General features: G+C 42.9%; 2 protein-coding genes across 3 annotated transcripts in view; one reads left to right on the top strand and one right to left on the bottom strand.

Moving 5' to 3' along the window:
* Nucleotides 2,687–20,375, bottom strand: FAM96A (family with sequence similarity 96 member A). 2 transcript variants are annotated; one of them, XM_021093917.1, is made up of 5 exons: nucleotides 20,081–20,375; nucleotides 14,711–14,875; nucleotides 7,361–7,410; nucleotides 4,438–4,483; nucleotides 2,687–3,156 (listed from the first exon to the last, which is right to left on the bottom strand). In XM_021093917.1, exons 1-5 carry the CDS (start codon nucleotides 20,202–20,204, stop codon nucleotides 3,059–3,061), a joined length of 483 nt encoding a protein of 160 aa, XP_020949576.1. In that variant the 5' UTR covers nucleotides 20,205–20,375; the 3' UTR covers nucleotides 2,687–3,058. The 2 variants fall into 2 exon arrangements, with proteins under 2 accessions (XP_020949576.1, XP_020949582.1); XM_021093923.1 differs by lacking the exon at nucleotides 7,361–7,410.
* The window catches only part of SNX1 (sorting nexin 1), a 45,967-nt gene continuing 45,543 nt past the window's right edge, over nucleotides 22,073–22,496 (top strand). The window contains exon 1 of the mRNA XM_021093910.1: nucleotides 22,073–22,347. Coding sequence (XP_020949569.1) covers nucleotides 22,189–22,347 — 159 coding nt within the window. The 5' untranslated portion in view covers nucleotides 22,073–22,188. The remainder of the gene's footprint in view (nucleotides 22,348–22,496) is intronic.

Raw genomic sequence — 22,496 nt, 5'->3', positions numbered from 1 at the left:
TGCCACAGCCACAGCAACACAGGATCCAAACAGCGTCTGCAGCCTACACCACAGCTCACACAACGCCGGATCCTTAACCCATTGAGCAAGGCTAGGGACCCAACCCGCAACCTCATGGTTCCTAGTCGGATTCAATTCCCATGCACCATCATGGGAACTCCTGAAGCCAAGATGGTTTTAACAAGACTTCTATAACCTGTATGTTGTTATAAGAATTAGTTTTATTTATTTTGTTGTTGTTGTTGTTGTTGCTATTAGAATTAGTTTTATTTTTATCCCCCACTATCCTTTGAAACTTTGTTAAGAAGGCATGATCTTTCTTTGCCTATGGAGGAAGATTTGGGCAGACACATGATTTTCTGACAGATTAAGTCTTCCTGTCACTTTTAATCATAGAATCCCAGAGCACTGAAGTATCCAGTCACACCTACTATTCAAAACTACAACCTTTGTATCAACTCTTGGCAAACCTGAGCTTTCTTCAGGCTTGAAACCTCCAGAGGAGCCATGGGATGGATTCTCTGCTCTTTCTTCCCCCTCAACTCCCCCACTACAGGAGCTGAGGGAGGGAGGAGCAGCAGAGATGGGATAGTTCTTACTGAGCTGGCTGGCTTTGTGCCCTCTGGCCTGCCTGATGATTAGAGCTGGCTCTTTAGACTGGCACTTGTGTAAGCTTACCAGACATTCCTGCTGCCCCCTTTGACCCTGGCGGATGCACCTTCATACTGTCTGCTCATTTGTTGTCCTCCCTCCTCAGGCCCTGGACACCAGGCAATACAGGTCCAGACCCTTTCTGCGAGGTTTCCTTGGCCCTGCTGATGACCTGTTGGACAATGTCAAACATGACTCCAGAGCATGGTCCATGAGAAACATTCATGCATCCCTTGCCCCCAGGGCTGTCATCAAAGTGGACAGCATTGGCTTTTTCTCACCTTTTAGATTTCCTGGGCAGGATCAGGCCCAAGCCTTCAGCCCACTTTACTTGCTTTCTCAGGCCTGAGTTGGGTCCTACTTTCCTAGGTCTCGCCACTGCAGAGGATCCATTTCCAAATTCTCTTGAGTTGTCCCCTTGAAATTCCCCTCAGCAGATGGAGGTAGGTGTCACATCCTCATCCTTCCACCAAAACGGGGGTTGAACTCAGCATAGCAACAGATTTATTCAAAGCAATCTCTTCATCAATCTTCTGAATCCTCTCTGCTCTCTAAATTTATATTCTTGAAGTAGATAAAGGGTTTCAAGAGCCATGGCTCAAGTTCTCATGTTTTTACCTTAGCATCCTCAATTAAATTTGAGGTAGAAAAATTCCATTCTGGGAGTTCCCATTGTGGTGCAGTGGAAGTGAACCCGACTAGTATCCATGAGACTGCAGATTCAATCCCTGGCCTCGCTCAGTGAGTTGAGGATCTGGCATTGCAATGAGCCATAGTATAGGCCGAAGACACAGCGTAGATCCAACATTGCTGTGGCTGTGGTGTAGGCCAGCAGCTGCAGCTCCAATGGGACCCCTAGTCTGGGAACTTCCATATGCTATGGGTGTGGGCCTAAAAAGAAAAAAAAAAAAAAAAAGAGTTCCATTCTAATAACTTGTGTATTAGTTACTTATTGCTGCATAGCAAATTACACTAAAACACAGGGGTGTAAACAATAAACACGTATAACTCACAGCTTCTCTGGGTCAGGAATTCAGGAATGGCTTGGCTAGATAGTTCCAGCTGAGGGTCTAGTGAGGTTCCAGTCAAGAGGTCAGCCTGACTAAGGCTGGAAGATGGCTTCCAACATGGTTCCCTCACATGGTTTGCAAGTTGGTGCTTGTCTTTGGTGGCAAGCCCCAATACCTCACCGTGTGGAGAGGCTGCTTAAGTGTTCTCATAACATGGCAGCTGGATTCCTGCAGAATGAGCAACACAAGTGACCAAGGTGAAAGCAGCAACATCTTTTACAATTTAGCCTTAGAAGCCACGCACCATCACCTCTGATTCTTTATTAGTCGTAGCAGTCAGCTCTGGTTCAATATGAAACTATGCAAGGGCGTGAATTATCAGGAATCAAGGATGACTGGGGGGCCTCTTGGAGCCTCCCTGTGACACTCTGTTATACATCAAATGCCCATTAGCCTCTAAAACAAACTGAACAAAGTACAAGTAAAGACAAGACCATAAATTTAGATTGGCTTAATCAAAATTTCTTTGGGAACTTCTTCATCTTCTAAATTACATCCTCTGGTGCTTTCACATTTGTTCCTTATCTATAAATGGGTTCCAGGGCTTTTCTTGAAGGAAGGTAGAGCCTAGGCCTGATCTTAAGGGTTCTTTTTGTTCTCTCTCTCTTTTTTTTTTTTTTTGCCTTTTCTAGGGCCACACCTGCAGCATGTGGAGGTTCCCAGGCTAAGAGTCTAATCAGAGCTGTAGCCACAGCCTACGCCAGAGCCACAGCAATGCCAGATCCAAGCCGTGTCTTTGACCTACACCATGGCTCACGGCAATGCCGGATCCTTAATCCACTGAGCAAGGCCAGGGATCCAACCTACCACCTCATGGTCGCTAGTCAGATTAGTTAACCACTGAGCCACAACGGGGAACTCCTGTTCTCCTATCTCCGATTCTACATAGTAATCAGAAAATAAAGCTTTGGAGATTTTTTACTGTTGATATTTACAATGAAATTTACAATTCAATAGAAATATTCTAAGATATGTACAAGAATCATCTTTATTTATTTTACAGAGTAATGATTTAAATTGAATACATATGGGCAGTAAATATTTGACATGAAAAGCAGTTGTATCAGAATGGGCATCAGAAAAATAGCAACTTATCTTACACATAATTAACTAGAAAATATTTTCTGTCTGATCATTTAAGTGTTACAAATCCTGAGAATGTTAGACACTGAACAAACTAGGTACTACCTTATAATTAAGTCCTGCTTGGAAATCATCCTTTTAAAAAATACTGAGGTACAAATAACCTATGTAATAAACATGAGACTTTTACATTTTACAAAGAGTTTAAACAAATATATCAAATGACTGCAGTTCAATGGCTCTTAAGACACCTATTAGTCAGGTTCAAGGACACACTGTTCCACGATTTCCCTTAAGTTGGGGTTCTCCATTGCAGCTGCCACTCGCTCTTTGTCATTTATCTGCTTGTTGACTGCAAAACAGACAGGCAAAAGTTAGCAGAACTTTTTTTCATAGAATATATAGCAACAGACACTATTTTTATTAGCCTGTCAACACAATTTAACTCCTTCAGAACTTAAAACTGGTATTGACTAATTACTCAAAAATTCTGAAAGGATGACTTAAAGAGAAAAAAAAAACCCTATAATCCCACTTTTGCTTTCTTGAACTCCACTTCTGTTATTTTTAAGTGGTTGCCACTTTATTTCTCTCTGTAGGCCAGATATTCTTTATTTAAAAAAAAAAAAAAGGCTCCTTACTCTCATTTAATTTTTTTTTTTTTTGTCTTTTTTTGTTGTTGTTGTTGTTGTTATTGTTGTTGCTATTTCTTGGGCCGCTCCCACAGCATATGGAGGTTCCCAGGCTAGGGGTCGAATCGGAGCTGTAGCCACGGGCCTACGCCAGAGCCACAGCAACGCGGGATCCGAGCCGTGTCTGCAACCTACACCACAGCTCACGGCAACGCCGGATCGTTAACCCAGTGAGCAAGGGCAGGGACCGAACCCGCAACCTCATGGTTCCTAGTCGGATTCGTTAACCACTGCGCCACGACGGGAACTCCCCTACTCTCATTTAAATGCATTAACCCAGAAAGACAGCACCTCTCCCAAGGTTCCTTAAAGCTTTACTTGCTACAACTTTGATTTCAGTTTCAAGTACACAATTCTCTCTCCTGCCACCTAAGAGAAGAATCAAGCTTCCTTTAGAGCTTGTAAGTCAGGAGTTCCCGTCGTGGCGCAGTGGTTAACGAATCAGACTAGGAACCATGAGGTTGCGGGTTCCATCCCTGGCCTTGCTCAGTGGGTTAACGATCCGGCGTTGCCGTGAGCTGTGGTGTAGGTTGCAGACTCGTCTCGGATCCTGCGTTGCTGTGGCTCTGGCGTAGGCTGGCAGCTACAGCTCCAATTAGACCCCTAGCCTGGGAACCTCCATATGCTGTGGGAGCGGCCCAAGAAATGGCAAAAAAAAAAAAAAAAAGAGAGCTTGTAAGTCAAGGTTCCTAGAGCTGGACATCCTTATACATGTGTAGCCAGTGGCCTAAACCAGTTAATATCCACTTTGCCCAGAGTCCCACTGGAAAAATTACTTCCCAGATATGCCTGAGTTTCTCCACCTCAAAGAAGAGCTAATAACTGATTTTGTACTTTCCTGCGAATGACCCCAGTAGAGACTTGGCTGGGACAATAATCTGATAACCAAGACCAAGTACTGTCTGAAGTTGTTTTCTAATAATGGTTCAAAATTCACTTACTGTCTTCCTCTGTTGAGTGGGTTCCCTCAGATATGTAGATTTCCAACTAGGAAAAAATACATTAAAAGTAAAACATTTAGAGCATTCTAAGATGAGTGAGGAGGAATGTGCAACGGACTCAAGAGTCTAGGGATGAAATCCCAAATTCTGTTTCCAGTATCAAAGACTTAGGGACAAATCTTCACATTCTTCTCTAAAACAATGAAGACGGTTGTTTTAAATCCTCTACACATTCTCTAAAACATTCTCTAAAATAATGAAATTAGGATTTTTTATTTTGATCTTCTGGGGGGTATTTCCATCAATTTTTTTTTTATGAATACAATCATACAATTTTACACAAACTCATTAAAACATCTCATGTGTGTTTTACTCCTGGATATCTCTTCCCTGCACCCTGCCTCTCCTCCCCAAACAGTTATCTAAACTTCCTCCCTGTCCCACCACAAGAAAGCCACATTAATAATCTAGTATAGTTTTGTTTCTCCTATAATTTCCTCTATACCCACATAATCTAACAGATTTCTCTCTCTCTCTCTCTCTCTCTCTCACACACACACACACACACCCACACCCAAGGTTGGAAGTTTCTTTTTATTGCTTACTTCACAAAAATGGGATCACAATATATACTTTTCACTATCCTCCTTTTCCTTCTACTATTATCTTGATGATTTTTTTTTTTTTAGCCACAACCACAACATGTGGAAATTCTGGGGCCCAGGATGGAACCCATGCCCCAGCAATGACAATACCAGATCCTTAATCTGCTGCACCACCAGGGAACTTCCTATCTTGATAAACTTATTATCAAGCACAATACTGGTTAAGCTATCCCTCCTGGTCCTGCCACACTCACTCCCTCCAATTAGCCAACCTACCTCCAAGAACCAGAGCTTTTGAGACAAACCCACAAAATTTATTGCCAATCTTAAGGTAAATAAATCATGCTATCATGATAAAGACATGTCTACTCTCCAGAGAACACTGGAGCATGTAATCTAATTCTCATTTACTTCCTTCCTTCTGAGATAAATGTTTTTATGAGGGAAAACAATCAGCCTATCATAGCTAAATGATACCTTAAAGATCATCTAGTCCTGTTTTCTTTAAAAGACAAAACACCATGTAAATTCCCTAATGGCGTAACACTAACTCTTATTCTAAACAACAAAATAATAGGTATAAAATCATTCCATACTCATTCACTTTGGTTTAAAATTACACATGACTCGCTATGCTGGAAAATGGTAAATAAAGGAGAGTTAAGCATTTCCCCTGCTATTTCTATGCAAAATATACCTCAAGGTAACCAAATAGTTGGTTTGGTGCATTGAAGACTCTAAATTTAAGAGGCTTCCTATGGCCCTTTTTAAGTGGCTCTTACCTGCTTTTAAGTTTTGCCTGGAAAAACATTAAACATTATTAGCCATCAGGGAAAAGCAAATCAAAACAGTGGAATATCACTTCACACATCCTACTGATAGCTATAATACAATATAAGACAAAATCTTAGTAAGTAGAAAGGATGTGGAAAAATCAGAACCCTCACAGAATGCTAGCAGAAATGTAAAATGGTAGAATGGCCAAAAAAACAACCTGGCAGTTCTTCAAAAGGTTAAATATAGAGTCATCACAGGATCCAGCAAACCCACTCCTAGGCGGAAGAGAAATTAAAACATATGCCCCCACAAACGCTTGCTCACAAATGTTTACAGCAACATTATTCATTATTCATTTTTCTATTCAAAAAACAGAAACAATCCAAATGTTCACCAGCTAATAAAACAAACAAATAAAATGTGATACATTCACACAGTGGAACAGTAAAAAGCAAAAAAAAGAATGAACTACTGGGAGTTCCTGTTGTGGCTCAGCGGAAACCAACCCCACCAGTATCCATGAGGATGCAGGCTCAATCTCTGGCCTCGCTCAATGGGTTAAGGATCTGAGGTTGCTGTGAGCTGTGGTGTAGGTGAAAGACATGGCTCAGATCCTAGGTTGCTGTGACTGTGGCATAGGCTGGCAGCTGCAGCTCTGATTCAACCCTTAGCTTGGGAACTTCCACATGCTGCAGGTGCAGCCCTAAAAAGACAAAAAGACACACACATACACACACAATGAACTACTGATACATGTTACAACATGGAGTCTGAAAATACTATGTAAGTAAAATAAGCCAGTCTTAAAAGACCACAAATTGTATAATTCCTTTTTTTTTTTTTTTTTTTGTCATTTTAGGGCTGTACCTGCAGCATATGGAGGTTCCCAGGCTAGGGGTCCAATTGGAGCTACAGCTGCCGGCCTACATCACAGCCACAGCCACGCCAGATCCAAGCCACAACTGTGACCTACACCAGAGCTAATGGCAACACCAGATCCTTAAGCCACTGAATGAGGCCAGGGATCAAACCTGCATCCTCATGGATGCTAGTCAGATTCGTTTCCACTGAGCCATGACAGGAACTCTTCCCTCCTGCTTTTTTTTAAAATGTATGATTCCATTTAAATGAAACATCCAGAATAGGCAATCTATAGAAACAAAAGTACATCGGTGGTTGCCTAGAAATGGGAGAGGGTTGGGAGAAATAGTGTGTGACTCCCAGGATTTTTACTGGGATGATGAAAATGCTCCAAAATTAATAGTAGTAATGACTGCACAATTCTGTGAAATATACTGAGAACCATTCAATTCCATACTTTAAATTGGTGATTGCAGGAGTTCCCTTATAACTCAGCAGGTTGAGGATCCGGTGTTGTCACTGCTGTGGCTTGGGGTCACTGCTGTGGTGCGGGCTTAATCCTTTGCCCAGGAACTTCCACATTCCATATGTATAGCCAAATAAATAAATAGATGACTGTATGATATATTAATCAAAACTCAACAAAGCTGTTATAAAACAACAAAAATAGTCTTCCTTACCTTATGTTTAAATGGTAAACACCGCTGAAGTTTTACCCTTAAACACAGCCCTGTGGAGGGATAAAAAAAAAATGCCCCAATAAGAATAAGCCTCTTCTTACTGGTTCTTAAAAAGCACACAGTTCTATCTAGGTGTCTCATACAAAACAGAGGCTGAAAACAGCTCAGGCTCAATACAATGTACACCTCCACTGAGACTAGCACTTTTAATACATAGGTACAATCTTAACAAATTCTTAGTAATAATCCAGTGAGCTAGGTACTGCCAACCCCATTCTACAAATTATGAAACCCAAAGTCACAATGTAACTTGTCCGAGATCAATGACCTAGTTAAGTGACAGAGTAGGGACTGGTATCCCAAACCACTGCAAAATCCAAATCCTTTCTACTACATCAATTTGCCTTCCATCCAAGGTCAATTCACTCAATAAAATGTGTTGAATGTCTACAAGAGGCCAGGCCATGGAAAAACTTTAAGCAAGAGCCACTTAAAAAGGACCACAAGCAATCTTTCAAATTTGGAATCCTCTATACCTACGAGGCACAAATAGAGTTGTTTCCCTAAAACAAGCTCCTCTGAAGTTCAGTTTATCACCCCAATGCCAAGTCATAGTTCAATAATATTTTTTTTTCCAGTTGAAACTCCCATGAAAAATTAAGTCAGCTTGGAACAGAGCCTTAGTACCAATTTTCTACTTTTCCCACACAACAAAATAAGGAATACAATTTCAACTAAACCTACACTCAGACGCAGAAGAGAAATCAAATTTCTCTTATTATGAAAAGACTATTTCAGCAAGAAGTTTTTGAAAAACATAATCAAAATGAATCTCTAGTTCCCTGACTTTGCAGTCTTTTATTTGGAGCAATTAATTTCCTTTCCCAAGTAATAAATAAGGGCTTGTCATACTACAGCACACTGTTATGCTACAGAACATTTTCTTAGTATTTTGTTTAATTAAAAATAAACAATAGGAGTTCCCATCGTGGTGCAGTGAAAACAAATCTGACTAGGAACCATGAGGTTGTGGGTTTGGTCCCTGGCCTTGCTCAGTGGGTTAAGGAACCTGCATTGCTGTGGCTATGGCATAGGCCTGCAGCTGCAGCTCTGATTCGACCCCTAACCTGGGAACTTCCATATGTCCCAGATGCAGACCTTAAAAACAAAGCCGTGAACTGTGGTGTGGGTCGCAGACTCGACCCAGATCTGACGTGGTTGTGGCTGTGGCGTAGGCAGGCAGCTGTAGCTCCGAATTGACCCCTAGCCTGGGAACTTCCATATGCCATGTGTGCACCCCTGAAAAGACAAAAGACAATAACAACAAAAAAACAATAATTAAAAATAAAATTTAAATAAAGCAATAACAGGAGTTCCCGTCGTGGCTCAGTGGTTAATGAATCCGACTAGGAACCATGAGGTTGCGGTTCGGTCCCTGCCCTTGCTCAGTGGGTTAAGGATCCGGCATTGCCGTGAGCTGTGGTGTAGGTCACAGATGCGGCTTGGATCCTGCGTTGCTGTGGCTCTGGCGTAGGCTGGCAGCTACAGCTCCAATTAGACCCCTAGCCTGGGAACCTCCAGATGCAGCGGGAGTGGCCCAAGAAACGGCAAAAAGACAAAAAATAAATAAATCAAAAAATAATAAATCTCCAAATCATCTCAACACAGCAAAACATAATTACTAGACTACCTATCTCTAGGGAAGTTATGAAATTCATTTGCTTTGGTTTTCTAAGTACCATTACCATTAGGTTTTTTAACAGAATCACTTGAAAAATTTCAGAAAAGGAGAAAGGAATAGATAAGTTACAATGAGACAGGACCTATCTTAAAGTCTAGAACACAGTAATTCCATAAAAAAAATTAGAGAACTCTAAAGAAAATATATAATCTACCTTAAAGCTTATCTGGACTGTTTTCCTTCTCTGCTCCCATATTGTCTCCCTAATTTGTTACCTGTGTTCCACCTGAGCATGCTGATATGTTCTAGTCACTTTTGGTAGGTATTTTACCCATAAAGTAAATAATAACTGTTCTGCAGTTCACAAAGTGTTTCCTTGAGTATCAGCATCCTCAAGATAGGCAGTATAGCATAACTGAGACAGATATTTGGGTTCAAAAGTGGCTCCAGGAGTTCCCGTCGTGGCGCAGTGGTTAACGAATCCGACTAGGAACCATGAGGTTGCGGGTTCGGTCCCTGACCCTGCTCAGTGGGTTAAGGATCTGGCGTTGCTGTGAGCTGTGGAGTAGGTTGCAGATGCAGCTCGGATCCCACGTTGCTGTGGCTCTGGCATAGGCCGGTGGCTACAGCTCCGATTCGACCCCTAGCCTGGGAACCTCCATATGCCACAGGAGCTGCCCAAGAAATAGCAAAAAAGACAAAAGGAAAAAAAAAAAAAAAAAGTGGCTCCACTACATAGTAGCTGTGTGACCTTGGGCAAGTTACTTAATCTCTCAGAGTTTCAGTTACCTCATCTGTAAAACACATTATAATAGTACACTATACATAAAAGTTGTTATAAGGAGTCAATGAATTGTTATATAGAATGCTTAAAACAGTAGTTAACACATAATAAGTACCCAATACATGTTAACTACTACTATTTTATCATTTTTTTTTTCAGCCAGGAACCAAGATAAGTGATTTGTTCAACGTCATAAAGCTGATCACATCACATGGCAGAACTGGAAGCTAAATTTATGGCCTTTACAAGGACCACATTTGCCTTCAGCCAGTCTTGCCTAAGTCAACACAAAAGATTATCAACTGGTAATCACCCACCCCGTTTGAGTCTTTTTAGTCTTTGTAATGAGTCACCAGGGTCCTTAAGAGGTGACAACCCAAGCAATCAGGGTGGACCTCCTCCTCTGGTGCTTTCCCCTGCTTAGTACTACCTACTCAAAGGACATGCCTCCTAATACATCAGCCAAAAGAGGTCTCTATTCATTGAGCTTTTCCAGTCAGGCTGATTAAACACCATTACTATGATACACTACTATACTACCTTCTAAAAAGCCAAGTCTTAACTGAGACCCATATCAAAACGGCCAAGAAAGGTGACAAAACTATTCAAGTATACAAATCTGAAATGTCAACCATAATCTAATCTTGACACCTTTGGATACAGTTCATTTTACTCCATGTGCTCTCTCAAGCTTTGTTCACATAGTTTTTTATAACTGCAATCATAATACAAATTCAACTTATCATTCAAGCCTTGCCATACATTTCTCACAGATATATCACAAATGTTTCTCTCAAATGTATCATAAATGCTTTGTGCATGCTATTATTTTCTTCTAGGGAATTATTTCCTTAATTCCTAGGTCAAAGAATATAAACTTTATTTTATTTTTATTATAGTTGATTTACAGTGTTGGTCAATTTCTGTTGTACAGCATAGTGACCCAGTCATACATATGTATACATTCTTTTTCTCATACTATCTTCCATCATGCTCTATCCCAAGAGACTGGATATAGTTCCCTGTGCTATACAATAGGACCTCACTGCTTATCAATTCTAAATGTCATAGTTTGCATCTACTAAAGTCAAACTTCCCATCCATCCCACTTCCTCCCCCTTCCCCCTTAGACTTTTTAATAAGGATTCACTAACACACATCCAGAGACTTAAAAATATTTATACCATATGACACAATAATTCCACTTACAGGAATTTATCCTGAAGCAACAACTAGAGATAAACAAAAATATTTATGTATAAAGTTGTTCAGCATATTATTTACAACTGTGGAAGGCTAGAAGCAGTCTAAATGGTTATAAAAATGATGACGTATCAATATGATTAGCACATAACCTGTATGTCCATACAATTAAAGAATAATATTTAAGGAGAAATTTAAAAATATACCTCACTTATTTCATGCTTTCTATTACTTAACTCTTATAACTCAGTACTTACCCTTGTTATCACTATTTTACAGATAAGGAAACAGGCTCAGAAATGTTAAGTAATTTGCCCAAGGCCACAAAGTGACAGAGCTAAAAGAGCTAGACTTTTAACCTGCAACACACATTCCTAAGGCAACTTTAAAAATTTTTCTTCTTCATACTTTAGAGGAGTTTCAAAATTATTGCCAACCAACATGTTACTTTTATAATTTAAAAAACTAAATCCATTTTTTGAAAAATCAATTTGCTTTAGATTCTTTGAGTAGGGTAATGGTTTATTCAAGGAATTACGCACAAAAATATTTTAAAACATCAGAATAGCAGCGGTACATTGAGTATCTGTTGATTTAGAAATTGTCCAAAGACCAAAAATAAACATGCATTCAAAAATACATATAGGGAGTTCCTGTCGTGGCGGGTTAACGAATCCGACTAGGAACCATGAGGTTGCGGGTTCGGTCCCTGCCCTTGCTCAGTGGTTCAAGGTTCCGGTGTTGCCTGAGCTGTGGTGTAGGTCGAAGACGCGGCTCAGATCCTGTGTTGCTGTGGCTCTGGCGTAGGCTGGCAGCTACAGCTCCAATTTGACCCCTAGCCCGGGAACCTCCATATGCCGCAGGAGCGGCCCAAGAAATGGCAAAAAGACAAAACAAAAACAAAAACAAAAAAACATATATATGTATAAAGTACCCCTCTCACTCCATTCCCCACCTGACCAGTTCCCACCATCAGTAATGCCCACACACTTTCACAGCTATTCATTTCTTTTTTTTTTTTTTTTTTTTTTTTTTTTTTTTTTTTTTTTTTTTTTTTTTTTTGTCTTTTGTCTTTTTGTTGTTGTTGTTGTTGCTATTTCTTGGGCCGCTCCCGCGGCATATGGAGGTTCCCAGGCTAGGGGTCTAGTCGGAGCTGTAGCCACCGGCCTATGCCAGAGCCACAGCAACGCGGGATCCGAGCCGCGTCTGCAACCTACACCACAGCTCAGGGCAACGCCGGATCGTTAACCCCCTTAGCAAGGGCAGGGACCGAACCCGCAACCTCATGGTTCCTAGTCGGATTCGTTAACCACTGCGCCATGACGGGAACTCCGCTATTCATTTCTTATATTTTCTTTATGCATATGCAATAAAATATAAATGAACATTTTTGCTTTTTACACAAATGTAGCAATATTATACTTGCTTTTATTTTCTAACAGTATCTTAGTGATCTTTCCATATTAGTAGAGAACTTCTTCATTCTTTTTATAGCTTCATAGTATTCCACTGTTAATATACATCACCACTGAATTATTTAATTGATTCCCTATTGATGAACATTTGGTTTGAAATAAACTTCCTTTACTTTCTTTTTAGTAAAGTATATGTTCAAAAATATCTATTGTGGAGTTCCTGTTGTGGTGTAGGAGAAAAATGTCCTGATAAAAAGGTAGAAAGGAGAGACTCCAGCCATGATGACTAAGCAAAGTCCAGACAACTGCCCCTAACCACCCCTCCCCCATGCATCTGCCTCTGTAAACTTGCTTCCACATCTACTACCTTGCCTGACCTCACTCCAGTCCACCAAGCACAGACCTGGAAGAGCTAGCCCATAAAAGCCTTGTGAAACCCTTCTTCGGGGCTCAGAATCCGGAGAGCGATCTCTGAGCCTGCCAGCATGATAAACCTGAGTTTTCCAACTCTCACTGAGTGCTCGCTTCATTTCTCACCAGGTAAAAGAGCTGATAAACTGCAGCCACAGAGCTGCTGGAGCTAGTACACTACAACCACAGAGCTGTTGCTAGAGCTGATATGCTGCGGCACAGGGCTGCTGGGCAGCTTCCCTAACAGTGGCTCGGCAGAAACAAATCTGATTAGTATGCATGAGGATGCAGGTTTATCCCTGGCCTCACTCAGTGGGTTGAGGATCTGGCATTGCCGTAGCTGTGGTGTAGGTCGAAGATGCGGCTCAAATCTGGCATTGCCATGGCTGTGGCATAGGCCCACAGCTACAGCTCCCATTCAACCCCTATTCTAGGAACATTCACATGCCTGTGGTGCAGCCCTAGAAAAATAAAAAATTAAAAAAAAAATCTCCCGTATATCTTACTGATAACTAATCCAAAATATTGGGAATGCAGCCTCTCAAAAAGAAAACAAGTTAAAAAAATACCCTCCCACTGACAGGGATGACGTAGGCACAGGTTGTTTTAGAGATCCCAATAAAGGACCACAGATAATGAGGGAAACTTAGGGGGACATTGGGAGATAACTGTAAGTTAATAAACTGCTCAAAAAATCCATCAGCATAAGCCAGCTCTGCTTCATTAGTGGAGCCTTGAGAATTGCCCCAGAACTTTGGGTGGGGGATGGGATGAGGCCCGCATTCAAATTCAGACCAAGGGCAGGAGTTTGAGGACTACCTTTCTGCGGATTTGAATACACACCTTAGCGGATACCAAGGAGACAGTACTCCCAGAAAGGAAGAGGCAGTCTTTTCTAACCCCCACTCCCCCTGGATGATAAAAACTGTAGCCCATCGGCTCCTCAGGGCAGAGCTTCCGTGCCTGCCTGCTTGCATCTCCCACAAGTGTCCTATCTTAATAAATCTATTTCTTGCCTATCACTTTGTCTCTTGCTTAATTCCTTCTCCGTGGAAACATGAAGAACCTGAACCTCAGTGCGTCCAGACACAGGGTGATTGATTCTAATTTAAAACCGTGGGTTCAGGTCTCAATTTGGGTTTAGGCCGGGTTCGAGTCCCGGCACGTGGGTTCAAGTCCCAATCTGTGTTCTGGCTAGGTTCAGGCCATTAATTCTGTCAGTTTCACCACCAGGATTTCTGCCCATACTACATAGAAGCCAACAGAACAGCTAAAAGGAAAAGTTGGAGGAGCTCTCCTGGGGAGAGAGGGTTAAGGATCTGGCACTGGCACTACAGTGGCTTGGGTCACTGCTCTGGCGTGGGTTTGATCCCTGGCCTGGGAATGTCCACATGCTGGGGGAGGGGGCCCTCCGATTTTTTAAAAAATAATTAAAAGGAGAAGATAGAAAGGGCAGCAGTGTTAGTCTGACAACACCCATTCCAAGCTCTAGAACTAAGGAGAGAAGCTGGCCCACACGCAGCCTCCACTAATTGCAGACACAGCTCCATTAATTGTGTACATCTTAGAGAAGCAACATGGTGTAACTAAAGGAGAACACACTTCAAGTCAGGGCACCAAAGTTTGAGCCTCAGTTTCATCATTTCCTGGTGTAAGAATCACTTAAAGTCTCTGAGCCTCAGGTTTGTCATCCATAAAATAAAGATAATACTAACTCTTTCATATGCTTATGTGAGAACTACAGAAAATATTCTGTAAACCATAAAGTGTGACACATGATGCTAACTGTTACTATGGGACAATATCAACTAGAATAATTCAGAATTTTATAACATATATATAAAAAGAACCCTTACCAATAAGAGTCGCCAAAGAGCAATGAGGTACTGTTGGCGTGAACCTGATGATAACCAGATAGTCTTCTTCATTTATCTCCTGAACCTCCACACAACTTTCTGATACCACTTCCAGTTCTTCTAAAGTATTGGGCTTCTCTGGGTCCCGGATAGTTCGAATCAAATCTAAAGAATCATTAAAGACAAGGTTTTATTCTAAAACATGGATAGTTTTGTTTTTTGGGTTTTTTTTTTTAGGTCTGCACCTGCAGCAAATGAAGTTCCCCAGCTAGGGGTCAAATGGGAGCTTCAGCTACCGGCCTACACCACAGCCACACAGCAATGCCAGATCCTTAACCCACTAAGCAAGGCCAGGGATCGAACTCACATCCTCATGGATATAAGTTGGGTTCATTACCACTGAGCTACAACAGGAACTCCCCAAATATGGATATTTTTTTAAATACAAATAATTTTGCCAGTCCTAATCCAAATACTGACTTCTTTTTGTTTGAGCAAATACTACACCCACTCCCCAATTTCTGACAGACCACTGACTACTGGTGTCTTTCTGAGAAAACCATTTTCTTAGATTATTATTAGCTCATGTCCAGTTCTTTGGACCCAACCTTGCAGAGAGATTATGAGATCAGGGAAAGTGCCATAGAATCTCAAGAGAAAGAAATTATTTTTTATTTTGGGATAAGAAGGTAGTATTGGGATTTTTGGAGGTGGAACCTCAAGACCGTAAAAATGAGTAACATTCCAATATTTGATTTTTTTTTTTTTTTTATCTTTTGTCTTTTTAGGACCGCACCCACGGCATATGTTGGTTCCCAGGCTAGGGGTCGAATTGGAGCTACAGCTGCCAGCCTACACCACAGCCACGGCAACGCTGGATCTGAGCCGCATCTGTGAACTACACCACACCTCATGGCAACGCCAGATCCTTAACCCACTGAGCAAGGCCAGGGATTGAACCTGCAACCTCATGGTTCCTAGTCAGATTCATTTCTGCTGCACCACAACAAGAACTAAGAATATTTGACTTTTAAGGTGAAGGAAAGTAAAGAACAAGTTTAGTTTGCTTGGAACTCAGCATAAGTGACGAAGTTATAAGAGTTTGGGCCTTTTAGAGTCAGCTTCAAGCAAAAGGACATCCTCAAGAGGTTTTGAACAAGGGAGTGACATGGACACATTACACTGTCAGCTGGAAACTCATCCACCAGCTGGGAGACTCAGAACTAAAAAGCAGAGCTAGGGATACCAGCTAAAAAACCTGGGTCTAAAACAGGGACATGACCACAGTAATACAGAGGAGGGGGACAGATGGAGTAGTCACTTCAGAGCCACAATCAACAGAAACTGAGAACTGTTTGGAAGGAGAAATCAAGGAAAGGGAGAAAAGGTTATTAAGTCTAAGTGACTGGGAGGACAAAGAATAGAAAAAAAAAAAAGGAACAGAGATACAGGAAGAAATCTGGGTGAGGGCTGAGGCAAATGGATTAAATTTTATATGTTATAATTCTGTGATGCTTAAGCGCCAAACCATTGGCACATTCCAGCAAACACTGAACTGTGACATAAGGTTTAAGAGAACCAAGGCTACAGTGGCTGTTGAATCCATGGGATTCACAAAGAACAAAGAGTAGAACGGGAGTTTTCATCTTTGGCTGAACAATGGAATCACTAGGAATGCTTCCAAACAACATCAAAAGCTGGTGTTTGAGTCCTACCCCAGGGATTCTGATTTAATTGATTCAAAGCATGACCTGGGCAGTGAGACTTTAAAAAAAAAAAAATCCTCAGGCTATTCTTATGTGCAGCTCAGGTAGAGAATGACTAATGTAAAAAGAAAGAAATCCAAGGACAGACCCATGGGAAGCACCTAATTTAGGGAATAGAAGGAGGAAGAAAAGCAAAAAGAAGCAGAAAAGGGAAGAGGGGATGGTTAACATCAAGTGATGCAGAAAATTCAGGTTAAGGTAAGATAAAGGAGGTCTCTGATTTGTTACTCGGGAGGTCACCTGTAAGAAAGCACTTTTATTTATTTATTTATTTGTTGGTCCTTTTGCCCTTTTTGGGGCCGCTCCTGAGGTATATGGAGGTTCCCAGGCTAGGGGTCTAATTGGACCTGTAGCCGCCGGCCTGGGCCACAGCCATAGCAACGCAGGATCCTAGGGGTGTCTGCGACCTACACCACACCTCACGGCAACAGCAGATCCTTAACCCACTGAGCAAGGCCAGGGATGGAACCCGCAACCTCATGCTTCCTAGTGGGATTCGTTAACCACTGAGGCACGACGGGAAAGCACTTTAGTAGAGAGGTGAAAGCAGAAGCCAGTTTACAAAAGGGGAGAGGAAAAGGAACTGAAAATGTACTCCTAGGGGTGAGGCAGGGAAGGAGGGAAGGGCAAACAAAGGACAGTGGGTTTAGAAAAAGCCAGAACAATGATAAGGATAAGGGAAACTCGAGTATGTTTTATAGCCCAAAGGAAAGGATTGAATAAAGAGACTGAAAATTTAAGGAGGAAAGGGGAGGAAGCTGGTGAAATAAGCAGAAAGGAATGAGACCAAAGATGTGAGAGCCTGGGTCAGCCTTAGAGAGGAAAAGATTTCCTTCTTACTCTGAGGTTGTAGAAAAAGATGGAAAAGAAGAAAGGCAAAGAGAAATGGTGAGACAAAAAAAAAAAAAAAAAAGCAGAGGGAGTTCATATAGGAGGGACTTGATGTTCTCAGGCCTAAGGTTTTGTTCTATTATTTACAGCACCCCTGTAATCAGAAATCCAGTTGGGAAAAACAAATGAATCAAACTCTTAACCTTCTCCCCAGCAACTCCTGGGCTTATCACTTGACTAGAAACAGAATTTGAAATTTAGGCAGAAAAAGAGGCTTCACAGCCAAGGCTGTGAAACGTGGGCTCAGGGAAACCATTTTCTGAAAGGGAATTTGCTCCCCCTTATCTTAGGCGTTTTTTCTGTAAGGCTCGTGCATACAAGCTGAACTATATTGTTTATATGCTACGTAATCCTGAAATTAAATTTCACCCCTTTAAAATTCTCTACTTTTCTATTGATCTGGATTTATTTCTTTAGAAAGAAAGCAATGTTGCTCTCCTAATATTACTTACTCCTTTTTGACTAAAATTCTTCTATGGCTTTGAACTAATATTAAATTCTTCAGGGAGTTTCCGTCCTAGCTCAGGGGTAACAAACCTGACTAGGATCCTTGAGGATGTGGTTCGATCCCTGGCCTGGTTCGGTGGGTTAGGGATCTGGCATTGCTGTGAGCTGTGGTGTAGGTCGCAGACACCGCTAGGATCCTGTGTTGCTATGGCTGTGGTGTAGGCCAGCAGCTGTAGCTCCAGTGAAACCCCTAGCCTGGGAATTTCCATATGCCTCGGGTGTGGCCCCCAAAAAAGCCAAAAAAAAAAAAAAAATTTTAGTTTATATTTAAACTTTCAGCACCCAATTCCAATCTGCTATGCATAAGTTTTGACCAGACCTTGACTTTTAACCACAAACCCTGCCTGTCATTCGCTAAACAAGTTATTGTCTCACTTCCATAATTTTGCTCCAGTTTCCTCTGCTTAGCATGGCCTCCACTTTTTCTTCTCTCTTTTTTTTTGGGGGGCCGCACCCACGGCATATGGAGGTTCCTACACAGCCACAGCAATGTTGGATCCGAGCCACGTCTGCAACCTACACCACATCTCACAGCAACATCGAATGCTTCACCCACTATGCACGGCCAGGGATTGAACCCACAACCTCCCGGTTCCTAATGGGATTCATTTCCCCTCTGCCATGACAGGAACTCCATATACTCTTTATATGTCCAGATCCTACCAATCCTTCAAGGCCCAATTCAAGTGACTCCTTTTTTTTTTTTTTTTTTTTTGTCTTTTTTTTTTTTTTTTTAGGGCTGCACCCTCGGCATATGGAGGTTCCCAGGCTAGGGGTCAAATCGGAGCTGTAGCCACTGGTCTACGCCACAGCCACAGCAAGGCCAGATCCGAACCTCGTCTGTGACCTACACCACAGCTCGACAATCCTGGATCTTTAACCCACTGAGCAACGCCAGGGCTGGAACCTGCATCCTCATGAATAGTAGTCAGGTTCTTTTCCACTGTGCCACAACTGAAACTACCAAGTGTCTCCTTAAAGTCTCTCCTTCCTCTGAATTTCTGTATCTCTCGTACAGTCTTTGGCCTTCTTTTGCATATGATTTTTAAGTTACATTTTTGCATTTATAAAGGCTCCCCTCAACAAAAGTGTGAGGACAAAAACTCTCTTTCAAAGTTGTATCACCAGTGCCCTGTTGTCCCTAGATGCTGGAGATAGAGATCTGACAGGACAGGAATGTGTCCATCTGCCTTGTGGAGATCATTCCATTCATAATTATCTCCTCATTGGGGTTAAGTCCTGCCTCTAGCAATAGGTAAACTAGATTAGCTCCAAATGTCTTTAACATCCCTGGCTTCTTTCTACTGGTCTATAATCCTTACCTGCATATTTGCATTCTTGCAGTTTTACCCTGGTTACCAGGAATTGCCGAAAGTTAGACCAGTCTTTTTAGTTTTCAAACACAATACTAGAAAATCCCCAAAAAAGGTAAGTCATAAAGCAAAAGTGCACTAAGTTTGGAATCAGAAGATTCCAAACTTAGTGATTGGTTTTTGGTGTTTCCTTAACCAAAACTTTGGTTTTGGTGTTTCCATGGAGTCAATGTGGCCTCCAAGTAGTTGCTTAACCACTCTAAACCTTTGTTTCCTCATCTGTACAGTGAAGACGGTTCCAGGGTTTGAAAAGAGTCTACCTGCATCTACATCTAAAACTCTGTGTGTGGTTTGCTTTTTTGTTCTTCTTTTGTTTTTGCATTCCAGGCTTAGCTGTGTGGAAAAAAAACAAAAACAACAACAACAAAACTTAAAGTTCAAGGCTAGGCTCTCAGGAACCTCTGGCTATTGCCTATGCAGAAAAGAGTAGCTGTGACCTTGAGCTAGTCCTCAACTCCACCCAGCAATGCCCTCGGCGGTGGCAGGATTGTGTGTCCAGGGGCTGGAGATAGGAAGCTCAAGTCATGCAATCAGGCCAGCTTTGCTTCCTAACCAAGCATCCTAGACTCCTGCTCTGCCCAGATGTCTTGAGATGGCCACTAGAACGTGAGGCAGACAAGAAAATTGAAGCATTTGAGACTCAGGGTTCGACTTGCCCTAGGTTTAGGAAGAACCTTATAAAGACCACATGCCCGAAAAACTTGGGACCCGGGAGAAAAAGCTTTCCATGCTCCCAGAAATCCGGCAAAAACCACTCCCACTCTCAGGTGAGGCCCAAGTTACCCCCGCCTCCATATATACCGCCAAACACTGCCCTCGGTAAAATTATTTACCATAAACCTCTAGCGCTTTCTCTTCCATGATCCGGGGCTGCCGGGCAGCTCCGCGCTCAAAGAGGCCGGAGAGCCACAGGACTCTGTTCAGCGTCCTGGAAAGCAGCCCGGACACCCGCTCCATTCTCACGCTCCGCCATCCCTGGCGACTGTCCCACCCGAGCCACCGTCTTTCAACAGCGAGCTTCACAATTTATCAACTTCCTGATCTTCAAAGGGGCCAAGACAAGCCTAAAAGGTCCTGGGCAGCAGAGACTAGGCGGGACTGGACGGAGTAGCGCGAAGGATCTAGGGAAAAAGGCTGCACGGACTACAAACCCCAGCATACTTTGCTCGGCTTTGGCGGACAGGAGGGGCGGGCGGGGGGGGGGGAAATCCCTAGAGGCACGTGAAGCGCGTTGTGTGCTGGGACGTATGGGCGTTTTCTTCGGAAGACGGAGAGCTGCATTATGGGAACTGTAGTTTCCCACGGTGGGGGGGTCGGGAGGGAGGTAACGTTTTGTTACCCATTACAAAATGCCTCACTCAGCGCTTGGATAAGCTAAGGATGAATACTGAAGAGGTAGGGAAAAGGAAATCTTGATTTCTAGTGCTGGAGGACGTCTACACGGAGACTCCCTACCGTTATTTCTCCGAGAGAGTGTCGCTTCCAGCCAAAGTTTTCTTAACGACTAGTCAGGCCGGAAGTGAGTTTCCGTTGCAGTGAAAGGACGTGTACTTGGATGGTTAGGCGTGGAGGGGGTTCCTTTTTGGTTTTGTCTCATAGGAACTCAGGCCAGCACAACTCCCAATACCCCCTGAATATTTCTGCCAGTTTCCCTCGAAGACAACTTAGAACGAGAGAGCTTTCCCCTGTGTCCGGTGTGTCTCACAGTGACATTAGAGATCGCAATCCTAAAAAGAACGTTCTAAGCCCTTTGGTATTGGTGGCTGTGATGATGCCAGTAACAAGGTTGATGGTATTAATTTTATCCATCCATCCTTCCAATCAAGTCTCAAACGTTTATTAGATACTTAATTTGCCAGACTTAGTCTATAGACGCGGAGGATACAAGATGGGACAGGACTCCCGCCCTTAAGCAGCTCACAGACCTGTGAGGGAGCCAACACCTGATGCTGAGAGATTTGCAGTTACAAACAAACTAAACCTTTTGTCAAAGTTGATGCCAAGTTTAGTATCATCTCTATTGAGAGGAAGGTCAGGATTTCTTGCTGAGTTATCCCATGATAACATATCCTATTTATCTTTAAAGATAAAATCTTATATAGCTGATTTAGACTTTAAGCCCACCAGATAATAGTGAATAGTTTAGGCCGCAGGAAAATTTGGTTCAGAGTTTAATAATTCCCCTGTCATCTGTTCCACTCCACTTACTCCACAGCAGTTGTGAGGATAATCCTAACTTCCTTGCGACCAAACTTAGCCCACTGAAGTCTCACCTCTTTGAGGCGTCCTGACTTCTCCAGGCAGAATTGATGATCTCTTACTATGCTCCCACAGCACATTATAGCACTGATCGTATTGAATTGTTAATTTACATGCCCGTCTCCCTCAAGCGCCTGGTGGGCAGAAGGAGCTTTATTTTTATATGTGAAACGCATAGCAGGGTGCGAGGCACAGAGTAGATGCTCAATATTTATTTCTTGAATGAACTAACTAAATGTCAAGAGAATAAATGGCGAAAATTGACTGCATATGTTGAGACCTCAACCAAAAATACTTATTAAATGTCTTTGAAGCCGCTGCGCTTGGCATGAGTTGGTGGCTGGTAGAGGTTTTCAGACTTTTTTCATCTCCTTAAGAAGTCTATTAGATAAAGCACAAAGAGCCACAGGAACCTGAGCGGCCCCTAGCTCCTCCTCTCTTGCTCCTCTGCTCCCTAGGTTAAGAGTGCGGGGTCGCGATCCAGGGCTTGGATTGGCTGGACAGGAGCTGCGAGCCGGCCCCCACCCCGCCCCGAGCGAGTACGCCCCGCCCCTTTTCCCCGCCCTGTGTGTCCCGCAGGGCTGGTGGCTGCCATCCCGCCTCCGCTCTGCTGGAACGCTTTGCTCGCGGCACTATCTCTCCATAAAGTTGTTGTTGCGGCTTCCGCCGCGGGTGGAGGAAGATGGCGTCGGGTGGTGGTGGCTGTAGCGCTTCGGAAAGACTCCCTCCCCCCTTCCCCAGCCTGGAACCGGAGTTCGAGGGGGCGACAGGGGGGTCGGAACCCGAGGCGGGGGACAGTGACACCGAGGGGGAGGATATTTTCACCGGCGCCGCGGCGGCCGTAAGTTCGCCCCCTTCGGGGCAGGCGGGCGGGCGCCCCAAAAGGAAAGGCTAAGCGAGTGCCGGGAAGGCTGGGCAGAGTGGGCCCGGCGAGACCTTGTGTTGGTGACAGTAGTCATGGCTTGGGTCCGGATGAGCGCAGAGACGTGA

This window comes from Sus scrofa, chromosome 1 (genome assembly GCF_000003025.6).
Source record: "Sus scrofa isolate TJ Tabasco breed Duroc chromosome 1, Sscrofa11.1, whole genome shotgun sequence".
Lineage (NCBI taxonomy): Eukaryota > Metazoa > Chordata > Mammalia > Artiodactyla > Suidae > Sus > Sus scrofa.
The sequence above is the reverse complement of the archived record's forward strand: the minus strand, read 5'-3'. Positions and strand labels throughout refer to the sequence as shown.